At 43.4% G+C, this 12106-nt stretch overlaps 1 protein-coding gene across 1 annotated transcript in view; it reads right to left on the reverse strand.

Moving 5' to 3' along the window:
• Nucleotides 1-12106, reverse strand: part of lrp1bb (low density lipoprotein receptor-related protein 1Bb) — a 173737-nt gene that overhangs the window by 72924 nt on the left and 88707 nt on the right. The window contains exons 32-40 of the mRNA XM_076159072.1: nucleotides 6763-6903; nucleotides 6541-6666; nucleotides 6302-6433; nucleotides 2841-2975; nucleotides 2327-2456; nucleotides 1320-1446; nucleotides 1066-1217; nucleotides 592-716; nucleotides 102-473 (exon numbers count right to left, since the gene is read on the reverse strand). Coding sequence (XP_076015187.1) covers nucleotides 102-473; nucleotides 592-716; nucleotides 1066-1217; nucleotides 1320-1446; nucleotides 2327-2456; nucleotides 2841-2975; nucleotides 6302-6433; nucleotides 6541-6666; nucleotides 6763-6903 — 1440 coding nt within the window. The remainder of the gene's footprint in view (nucleotides 1-101; nucleotides 474-591; nucleotides 717-1065; nucleotides 1218-1319; nucleotides 1447-2326; nucleotides 2457-2840; nucleotides 2976-6301; nucleotides 6434-6540; nucleotides 6667-6762; nucleotides 6904-12106) is intronic.

Consider the following 12106-nt stretch of genomic DNA (forward strand, 5'->3'; position numbering starts at 1 on the left):
TTACCCTAGATGGAGGCATGGTGAAGTTGTCTGTGTGTGTGTGTGTGTGTGTGTGTGTGTGTGTGTGTGTGTGTGTGTTTGTCAATCCGAAACACACTTACTTTCTGCTATAATCGATCTTCCTGTCCAGTCGTCATTAATCATCTGGATATTTCCAAAATGAATGTCACTAAAAAAGATGCGGTTGGTTCCTGCCGTCTTCTGACTATAATCAAAGGTCAGGGCGATGATGTTCTTGAAGAAAGACGGGTTCTCAAAAGGCTGGATGGGCGAGTTGAGGTCGCTGTCCTGTGAAAGGTGGATGCTTTTCAGTATTGTCCTCTCAGAGAAGAGGAGATAGCCTTCGTAGCGTTCGCAGCCAAATCCGTCCTCTGCCAAGCGTCCGTGGGCACAGGAGCAGGTCCGCCGGCCGCTGCCCAGGTGGAAGCACAGCTGCTGGCAGCCGCCGTTGCTCCTGGCGCAGGGGTTGGTGCCTGTGGTGCAGAGACATATTTGCAAAATGGATTCCATGACAGCCTTTTAAAACCTGAGCAGGGGCACTAATGTAGGCGAGAGTTACAGTTTGAATCAATAACGGCATTAATTTGAAACCTTTCTCTCTGCCTCTATTAAAGATGGTCACATCCTTCAGGTTGACCCCCAGGCCGCTCCTCATGGTCGACGCCTCGCTGGTGTCGGTCTTGAGGCCTCGGCGGATTGAACCGTTGGAGTGGGCCCTGGAGTGCGCCGGAGGAGATTGGGGTGCAAAGTAAGTGTCTGCTATTTCAGAGAACAAAGCCCTGACTTTACGCTGATGTAGGGTAATGCATGAACTACAGGCTGGGGGAGAAATAAAGCATCGTTTAAGTGAACCGAGCGCCCAAGTTGACAAAAGGATATGGAAGGATCTGCCCTTGCTGATGACACTGAACTCAGTGTGGGGCATTTATCTAAATAGGTGGCGGCCCTCATTGTGAGGAAATACTGCTTTAATACTTTCGAGAGTGACTTTTGAAAGGGAGGGTTAATGGCAGGTTAGTATTGCAGGCAAATGCATGTGTGTGCATTAGAGGAATAATAAATTACCTGTCAGACCAGTAGATGTAAGGCCCAAACACAGCCACTGAGAACAGGTCTACGTTGGCCTCTGCCAGCACAATCTCCCGGCTCTCACCTGTCTCAAGGTTGATCCTCTCGATCTTGTCTGTGCGGGCGTCACACCAGTATAATCTATTTTCCTGGAAAAGTAATTTTGGAGATGCACATCACACGCCGGGGCCTCACACAGGGATGAGACGAGAAGGAATGAGGTCCGTCAATAAGAACCGTGAAAGCGTTACCTCATAGTCTATGGAGATGCCATTGGGCCACACAATGCCAGAGCTGACCAAGGTGACCTGGTCTGAACCGTCCAGGCGGGAGCGGCCTATACAGGGGTTCTGGCCCCACTCAGTCCAGAAGAGATACCTGGCCGGCATTGTCAGAGAACACAATGGTTCAACACAGTCATTTCTTTACCGGTATAAATAGTGTGGAATTCATAGATGAAACGCTGATGCAGAGTTAGAATATTGATATTATTGATTTACTTCCACATGAATCACACTTCATAATATTAATGTTGTGCTAAATGTTTCTTTTTGTCTCATGTAAAAGAACTTTTAGAATCCTGGTTCCTTTCATTTCAATCTTGATGGGATTTTCGTGTGAATGACAGACTTTTTATGAAGTAAGTCTGATTCAGTTCCTTTTATTCCAGTCTGTGACATTTTGACATTTCAGAAGGTTAAAATCATCTCTCTTCCGTCAGAGCCACTCAAATGAAGCTGAAATGGCTTCGGAGAGACGATTGTGGCAAAATGAGAGGAAATTATTCAGACGCTGCTGACAGAGGACTGTTCAAAGCCTTTGAGAGTATTACCTTCAGATTTAATACTAAACTGATTAGAAAGATGAAGGTTTTACAGGAGAAATAATGTTGCAATGTTGTGTTTAAACTGTCCACCTACATCTGCTTCTCCAAACTGTGGTGAAAAATAGATCATGCGGTCGCTCAGTCTCAATTACTAATGAGCTTTTAAGCCGAGCTGCTGGTCAGAGACGTAAAACACACGTATCAATGACCAATCTGCTAAGATGGTCTCATCTGTGGCCACTACCTTGTGTGTTTCACAGGCTTTCAATGTGTTTCCCTGAGACACTATGAAGGCGTCTTGTCAATCGATTTTAAATGAGCACTTCTGAAACCAACGCGTAATAGGACAACTATTGATCACAAGAAATACGGCCTTGACATAGAGAACAAACTGCCCTTCGTGTGGTGAGGGAGAGGTCAGGTGGTGCCTACCCCTTCTGTGGGTGGAGGGCGATGGCCCGGGGTTGATCCAGCCCTTCAGATATGACCACTGAGCGGTACGCGCCACTCAGACGGGAGATTTCGATGAGGTTAAAGCCGTGGTCCGTCCAGTAGAGGTTTCCTGTGTAATAAAGGATAAAGACCCTTCACTGAAGCCCCAGAGACATCAGAGTCAAGTTTAGAGAAAAAAATCAAAGGAAAACATCAGAAATGCTAAAATCTTAGAGGATAATAAATAAGAAAATAATAATGAGATTTTTATTTCAGTTATATTTCTTAATGAAGCTAATTTTATTTGTGGACATTTTGCCACAGAAACAGAATGCCGATTTGATTTGACTTGGCATACCATGACTAAGCACTTACACCAGAAATTGAGAACCATTGCATTGAAAACCACATAGCTGAAATCTAAACTGAGTCTTTGTGTTAATTTATAAAATGAACAAATTCAAGTCAAGTCAAAAGTTAACAAATTGGTAGTTGAAATTGTCATAACACTGACCAGCAATCCAGTCCACCGCGATGCCCTCCACCCGGCTGATGCCTGTCGTGATGATATCTTCTCTCCAGGTCTGATCCCGCTTGGCCCGGGAGATTCTGTTCAGGCCCATGTCGGTCCAGTACACCGTGTCATTGCCTGTGAAACAGACGATGCTCTTAATGACAAGCAGAACACGGGACGATGAATGGAGCTGCCACAAAAGTATATATACTCTCGAACAAAGCAGCTCATGAAACCACATTTTATACTGCAGCACGGACCATTTCACTGCATTTGGCGCAGGAATATAGAGGGTGATGATGAAAACACACACACAGGTTTTGTTGATGTATAGCGCATCAACTGGAATGGTTATAGTCGGCCAGATTTTACTTACTACAGCACTGTTGTTCCAAATGCATGAAATAAGGCGATCAATTCCACATCTTGTCTTTACGTCTGTGTTTTCCCCTGAGCAGCACGAGTTGTCGTGAGGTTAGACGATGCTATATGTGTGTTTACGCTTCCTTCACACTATGTTAACACACGTGTGACACAATCCAGCTGGACAACTTTCATCGTTTCATGCTCTGGCGGGTTGCCTTCCATAATAGCATGCAAATGATATGCGTGAGCTATCAGTTCCAGCTCCTGGCTGGCTTAGTGTCATATTTGCATGTTCACCTGCACCGAGCCATAAAAGGGGAGAGAGCAACCGGCAGGCTTGTTCTGCACCTTCCCGACGACTAATTTTAGGTTTGGCTCATTTCTCCTCTGCCAAAGTTGTGGTCACACCTCAAGTTTGCAATTTGACCTTTGAAGTCGCCCAGATTTCAGGCTCCTGTGGTGGTTACTGGGTATCACACTGGCTGGCAAAGATTACCTTGTTTACACAGTGACTCTCTCTTATATCGCTCTCAAATCTTTGATGATCCCAGAGTAATCCGCTTTGATACAACTTTGATACTTTTTCAAGAACTCGCAAACTCAGGAAATAGGTACAGTGACGGGCACAACCAGCATAATCTGGAACCCTGGGGCATGAGAGACTCTGTGATGTCTTTGTTGGCAGTGTTAGATAACAGTAAATGGGTACTTAGGATGACAAATTATCACCAGAAGGTAAGTTGGGAGTTTGTGTGTGTGGAACCAATGCGGCTGTTTTATTGCATATGTTTCTACTGCCAGCAAGGAACTCTCTGGATACAGCATACTGTATATGCGTGGATACCAAGTGTGTGTGTGTGTGTGGTTTATTACTTCAGCTGTGTATATGCAATTTCACTCACATAGCTTTTGTTATCATGCATCAGTGGCACTCTGTTCCGTACATGCTAACCAGCCGCACACTATATGCATAGCTTTTGTCAGTGTAATAAATCTATCATTTGTATCATGTATATTCTGCAGAAGGAAGCAGCAGATATAACAAATGACAGCACCAGCGGTTTATTGGAGACTTTGCAGTGCGCGTTACGGCACGTTCATTTGACACAATATCTTGGGAATTGCGTTGCCTTTGGAGTGTTTCGGGTGCGTGAGGGGGAATAGCTGGGTGTTATTCATACTGAGGTTCCTCTGTAATGTCAAACTTACTGCTCTTTCATCTGTACTGAACTCCACAGACCATTATTCAGAAGGTTATAGAGCCCGGCAGAACAAAGACCTTTCACTACTTTAAAACTGCTTTTTTTTTTTATTGATAGGAATATTGAATTAATACTGTGGGAAATAGAGGAGCGTGAGTGTGCAGGTTGATGTAATTTAACCGTACTAATGCAGTATTTTCAGGTTAATCACTCAAGAAGTGACAATAAAACGTGATTTAATTGATGATATGACATTTATTTTAACAAAATTGTTCAGAATCCACCCAGTGAGTGTGGGGGCTTTTATTTTGAAATCTGATAATCTTTGATAATTGTTTGCCATATCTGTAAACATAAGATTTCTTTCCTCCAGCTATTTTCAATTATCTATCTTCGTGAGGACTGAAGTGAGGATGGCAAACGGCAGAAACACGATCAGACAACTCAAACATATTCTCATGAAAATGCTGGTAGCTGACATTCACAAGCTGAAAGTCTTCATAATGATTCAAAACTACTGCAGCTGCTAAAGCTTTGGGATCCAAACTCATACTATAATTGTCCAGACCTGATTACAAGAAAGCATCATTAGCGATTCCCAGTTAAATTTACAAAATCTGCTGAATTTACCAAAAAGTAAGAGTGGAACAACAAGCAGGAGAATGGTACGTTCCATTTGACCCTCATCAGTCCAGTACAGTGCATTTCCCCCAGGAGCTTTGCCATGTCCATGACATTTCCGTGGGGCACGTACTTGCCAAAATGGGGTTTGAACCCCCGTCATGCACATGAGGGATGGTTTGTTGTCACTACACCTCTCTGTTGCCCACACGTAACTGCTGTTGCATGAAGGGTTTCTAAATGAACTATAAAAGCTGCAATCAGCCATAGACGCCGTCTCTTCCAATCCACGCTGCTGAGAGGCAAACTGGGAGCCTGTTGTTGTCTGTCCATGCACTGTGTGTGTGTGTGTGTGTGTGTGTGTGTGTGTGTGTGTGTGTGTGTGTGTGTGTGTGTGTGTGTGTGTGTGCGCGCGCGCTTAAATGGTCCACTTTAACCTGTGTACCAGGGCAGCCTGTCTGCTTATTATAGGCGACTTTGGGCTTGTTTTCCATGTAGTCACTCAAATTACAGAAAATTGTGGGTTGCAGTGTTTTGGGCTTGTTTGGGCTTAAAGTTTCTTATTTTGGGTTTGCTTTGTATGTCAAAATATACTGTTGCTGTACTGAGCACCACCACCTGTCAGAGACTGTTTCTTTTTGTTATTTAGACATTCTCTGCCTTTAGACATAATGATTCACAGTCCCGTGTGTGTGTGTGTGTGTGTGTGTGTGTGTGTGTGTGTTGGTGTGTGTATGTGTTGTGTTACAGAGGAAAGCACCCGACAAGAAGAAGAGAAAGAAGAAGCATTTTTTGAACACTGATTTACAGCTATATATCGAGCCATACTGTAATTGCTTATTCCAACAGGACAGAAATTTTTTTTTCATTTAATGGGCCTGGTTGCGTGTTTATCCTACGAGATCTGGCAACGCAGCTCTGCACGTGCCTGTGAAGGAAGTGACCCACTCTACACACGGCGCCTCAGGGATTCAGTTTGAGCTGCATGTGGATGAACATGATTGAAGTGAATCACTGCCAGATTAGAGAAACTCCCTGAGTGGCACAAGAGCGACGGAATGGAGACGAAGACGACGTGTGTGTGTGTGTGGCAATCAGTAGGCACTTCCCAAAAATAAAAATAACCTCACATTTTAAAAATATCTGCAACAGCATGTTTATATATCCCCCATTTCACAGATAGAACTATTCTGAAAGAAGCGATGTGTGTGTGTGTGTGTGTGTGTGTGTGTGTCAGTATTTAACATTAATGTGTATTGCACAGTATCATACCTGCATGGAAGTCAACTCCCACAGCAAACAGGGTGCCTGTAATGGGCATGAGGGCTTCAGTGTTGTCGTTTGGGTCGAGAGCGATTCCACGGATTCCCTCGTGGATGGAATACATCAGGAAGGAGTCGACGCCTACAGAGCGACAGAGTCACCAAACATGCATGATACATGGGAGTTACATGGCCAATCCGTGTGAAACGCAGGGTGCAGATGGATTCAGTTACAGTTACTCCGCTTACCCTCACAAGACATGCGATCGCTGCGCAGGTTGTAGCCGACAGTGCAGGAGCAGCTGCGTGTGTTCTCCGATGTAGGGAAGCAAAGCTGGGAGCATCCACCATTGTTAAGCTGGCACGGGTTTCTGCCTGAATGTTCCAAAGGAAAGGGGATAGAACACAAACTGTGTGTGAGTGTGTGTGTGTGTGTGTTTGAGTGTGTGCCGTATGCTTCAGCCTGCTTACCTTTCTGACCATCCCTGTCGTACACCTTCATGTGAACGACCCCGCTGGTCTTGTTTCTCAGGATGGAAGGATTTTGTCCGTCTCTCTTGGTGACGGTCCCCAGCTGTGCCAGTTCTTCGTCTGCCCACCACAGTTTGTTACCTGGGACAACCAAACACAAAAGATGTAGATTTGAATGAAATGACATTCTGAGGACACATTCAATAAAACAGCTTGATGCAATAAAACTGCCTCAAGTGATACAAGAGCTGTCGTCTTAAAGAAAGGAAGGAAAACTTAAGAAATAAAAGAATGATGATGAACACAGTTTGCCTTCGGTTTGAGTGAAAATCGGACCTTTATTTGTGAAGTTGTTGCTGTTTCTAGCAGCCTTTTCCTGTTTCCTGGTCTTCTCTTCAGGTTTTACAGCTTTCATGTCTGTGGGGAAGGAACCTTAGACTCACCCCGCAACAAAAATTTATCAAAAATAGCGGCCTGACCAGTCTGGGCGCTTTAGCCTTCATCCTGCCTCCATCTGGGATCCATGAATAATTCAGAAATGGTTTGATCTTTAGGGAAAACAGTTTTCACACAATCAAATGTGCTCCTCTGTGTTCTATAATAATTTGGTGAAGTTGTGAAGTGAAATGGACACAGTCTGGACCTGTCTCAGCTCGTGTGGAAGAAGCGACATGGAAGCAACCAGGCTGTGGTTTTATTAACACGTTATGTGCGTGGCTGCGGCACACACAGCTACACTTGGTGAGGAGTGTTGCCGAAGGAGAATTAAGGCGACGTGACCGTGGAACATGTTTGATTATTGTTCTAAATGGGGAAAAGAAAGTCCCTCACACTTTCCTTTCCATCTCTCCCTGCCAGAATCTGACACTGTATATCTCATTCTGTCTCTGTTTCTGCAGCACAGAACGATGGCAGGGGGAAGCTTCAGCGTCTCGGAGATCACAGATGATAGATGCCCCCGACCCGGAGACAACAACTCGAGGAAGAGTTCAGAAATTTGTAAACAAAAAATAAATTAAGTGTTGTTGCTCTTCTCTCTGTGCTTGAATAACTTTGGAGTCTTTTCTGATCCATCTGCAGGCTACAGGCAGCATCTATATTGTTTGACTGTATAGAGCGTTATTGCTTTGTTGTTGACTCTTCTCCCTCTTCATCTGGCGATCCTAGAATGTGAGATTTGATGTTTGCTCCTTCACATAGCGCCACTGTGTGACAATGACCCTCCAGGCTGCCATACAGTGTCGGCCTCATGAACTCCAATTATGAGTTTATCGTTATAGAGTACGAACACAAACGACTCCTGACCTCGACACTGCCGGCACTGGGCAAGAAGGCAGAATCCAGAAGCTTCGCAACGTCTCTACAGTCCTGACGAGAGGTTTCCATTCTGTAGAGCAGGAAACCTCTGCATTTCAGAAAATACATCATTAAGTTATTTTGAATGGGGATGTGTGACTTGCCATGAATGGGCACTGGCGCCTGGAAGACTCCAATCACAATCCAGATAATGAGAAAGCTTTTTAAAGCAAGGTGAAAATGGATTCCTAACATCAGACGTTATTGTCCAGATAACATTCTCGGATACAGAGAAGCATTTTAAACAAAAGAAGCTTACGTGAAAGTCATTCATTGATCCCTTTGATGTCATTAACACACATCTACACATCTTCACTTCCTGTTTTATTTACCTTCAGATCATAGCTGCAGACAGGCTGTGTGTCACTAAACTCTTGTTCTATTACAACCTTATTTTTTATGGCACCATCAAAGAAAAGCAGTCTTTTGTTCCTGAGAAAGTATGTTACCTTTAGGAAATGCAGTGCAATAGTTCACAATGTAATATGTATTTGGTTCCCACAAAAATAAAAATGTGCCCTTCGGGTTTTACACTGTCGCTCTCTAGCCGGAGTCGCTGCTTTGTTCTATTTGCTTTAGTCTTAAACAAAGCTCCCATGCACGGGTTGTGTCAGGGGCAAATGCATCCTCAAAGCAAACGCAAAACCCATTCCCACAAATCAGAAGTATTCCCATGAGTGAGAGCGACATTTTCCATGTCGTTTACAAAACATCTGACCCTGGAGCGCAAACTAGCCCAGATTAGCTTTGCACCCTGTGTTAATTTGATGCAACGAGCAGCGCTGGCAGGCTGTGATCGCTGGCTCGTGGCACATCATATTCAATTTCCACCTTAACCACTAGTTTGATTCCAGGCGAGGCGAGGCTGATGGATCACCCACACCTTCTGAATAGAAGCCTTCACCTTTCCCTCAGGCCAATCCAATTACTACACAGCCGGAGGAGCTGAGCGGATCGACCTTGTGTCACTGGCAGCGCCTTCATTATACCTTTTCACAACCAGCCGCAGCAGTCAACAAGACGTACGAGGCAAAAAAAAAAAAAAAAGTGCTAAAGGAAATATAAACACGGCATCATTTTCCTTTCATCAAACTGCAGCATTCTCATCAAATGAAATGTCAGTTGTATTGATTATGGTGAATTTGCCATCTGCCGCTGACAGCAAGGGTTTCATTTAGCCGGCCGCTTTGGATGGGTTATCACGAAAAACTTGAAAACATATAATTTGATTGTGCCTGAGTGAGAAACAGAATCAGTGTTTGATTCCTCTGTAAGTCTCTAAGTCTGCAGCGTCTCACTCAGCTGTGGAGAATCTGACAGTAGACAAACGGTTGCAAAGCCTTTTTCCCCCCCAGCTTTCTCTTTGTCCGATTCCAAGCTGCAGCTCCCAAAGTTCATCACCGTTTAGAGCTCCATCTTTCATTGTTTACACGCGATAACACTGTGGAATAACGCTAAACACTCCAAACACCACCGAACCGATCAATCAATATATCTAGGCCCACGAGACGTTGGGTGGCAGGAGTCATTGTTTAATTAGTGCTCAATAATGTTGACCTGCTAAATCGCTACAGAGCAGGACCCAAAAGAACTTAAATCCATAAACACTTCAGCTTACAACACCTTAAGAGGTATTTCCACCCGGGCCAGGCAGGTGGCATTTACGACGACGCGCCTGTGCGTCGAAACATTGCCGCATCTTCGTTTGTGTATTCTCATATCAATAAGTTATCAACTGATGAGCCGGGGTGCAAACAAATTAACAGGGAGAGAGGGAATCTGAGATGTAATTTGCTGAATCTATCACCATGGAGACCAAACAAAACATCAGCATCAGTATATAGCTCTACTGCCTTCTCAGGCCATGGTTCCATCAGATTCACAGGTTAGCTCAGCGACCAAACACGCAACACTAACATGACACAATCCACTGCCAACACTCGTGCTGACATAGTTTCTCGACAAGGTAAACTTTTAACACACACTCAATAACTTAACTTGCCTATTTTTGCGTACATGTACTATGGGAATTGTTCAGAACTACACTTGGCGATGACTCTCTTTCTCTTTATGTTCTTTTTGTTTAAAATAGTTTTATTAGCGGCATTATTTTTTAACTTTATTGAGTTTTTAACGCTCTATTCGTCTCTCTTTGCTTGTTGGCTATTTGTGTTTTGTGGAAACATCAACAGTAATGCCGCTATCAAATGCTGCAAACAACATTATAATCTCAATAAAAACTAACTTGGATAAATAAAGGCTGATGACACTAAAGCTTGCAATATTCAAAGTTATTGATATCTTTTATGACATTTTAGAGAGATAGTGAAGACAAACACCCCTCTGGGAAAAGTATACTTTAGATTAGTTATGTTTGTTTGGTACATTCACATCTGCAGGAGTGATTTACGCGTATATAGCCACTAGATTACTCTCTTAGTATCGAAATGTGCAGCAACATGGTCAAGCTGGTCCATTACAGGGAGGATATACAGCACAGTATTCTTCTATCAACCTCTCAATGTCCTTTCCTCTACATAACAAAATATCATTAATTGTGATTGATGGACTCCCAGGAATCATTTTACCATTTTGCTGTACCTGCTACTGTGCAGAAACGAGACCATTACTCCATGTCAGCTCACATTCTGTCTCCCATTTATGAAATGCTATAATGACGTCTCCATCCTTCATTTAAGGAATAGCCTTCCGTAGTCAAATGCTTCACTGTGAGCACAGCGAGTGAGAGGAGAAACTATTCGGAATGCTAACAAGGCTAATTCATTGACGGACAGGAATACCAGCCATGATTAATAAAGCATTCATAACAAAAAAGCAAGGACTAATCCTAATAACAAGGTTTGGCTCAAGAAAATAACATTGATCTAAACACAGACAAACACACACACACATTTCTCCCTTCTCATTACAAATCCTGGCATGCAGAGCAGAGCAAAGTAAAGAACGCAGCTCTCTGAGAATCCTCCTAATTGTCCAGAGTGCAGCGGTATGGAAATGAAATTCGAAGCTGTTCATACAAAAGGAAGAAAAAAAATAGGAAATAAACACACATAGTCAGCATTTTCTCTGGTTAGTGTAACGTAATTATAAAATAGACTTGCTGGTGTAAAGATTTCTTAAGGCTTTTCATCTGGAATCAGTCACGTCTCCGTTTTGATGCATGTGTGTGTACTTTCTCCTTCCCTATCCCAGGGAGAAAAGGGAATCTTCCTTCTTTTAAGTAGTAGTTTGAGAATGTGGACAGAAAAGTGATTTGTCACCTTTGCTGCAGATGTGATGTTTCCTCCAAAGTCCTGGTTTGTTTGTTTGCAGTATTAATGTTATGAACTGAACTATGGGGAAACGTGCAGCTGGGCTCCAGGCAGCAACAGCAAGAGTTGGAATGATTTCTTAATCATCTGACGGAGTGTGTTTTTCACTATTGTCAGTCAAATCTAGATTAAATATTGCAAATACCAGAATATTACAGCATAGACAATCATAAACTGCAGTTTGGAGTAAAATATCTGCACAGAATATGAATGGAATTGACATTCAAAAAGAAACAGGGCAGAAACACTAATGCGTAGCTGACATGATGATGAAGATGATGATGGAGATGATGATGATGATGATAATGATGATTCACTCGCGTGCTAAAGGCTCGACTCATCTTAAAAGTTACACCAAAATATCCAGGAAATATATTTTTATTATGTCATATCTTTCCCCTTTCTCTCCGAATCCAGGAATAGGCTCCCACATTCCCACAGTCCATACAGACCGAGCAACAAACGGCAACGTGCCACCGTTAAGGATGCAAGCGGCATTTGGAGGCGTTTTCATTAAAGCAGGGGGCGTAGGAACATCGTGTTGGCTCAGCAGATAGCTTTCAGGACATTTGTAAATGAAAGTACGAGTTGATGGATGGTGCCACATATTGGATTCAGCGCTGATACAAGAATCAACACATAATGAACACCCTCCC

The sequence above is a fragment of the Genypterus blacodes genome, unplaced genomic scaffold (assembly GCF_046128005.1).
Source record: "Genypterus blacodes isolate CSIRO-AG114 ecotype Tasmania unplaced genomic scaffold, CSIRO-AGI_Gbla_v1 ptg000093l_1, whole genome shotgun sequence".
Classification (NCBI taxonomy): Eukaryota; Metazoa; Chordata; class Actinopteri; order Ophidiiformes; family Ophidiidae; genus Genypterus; species Genypterus blacodes.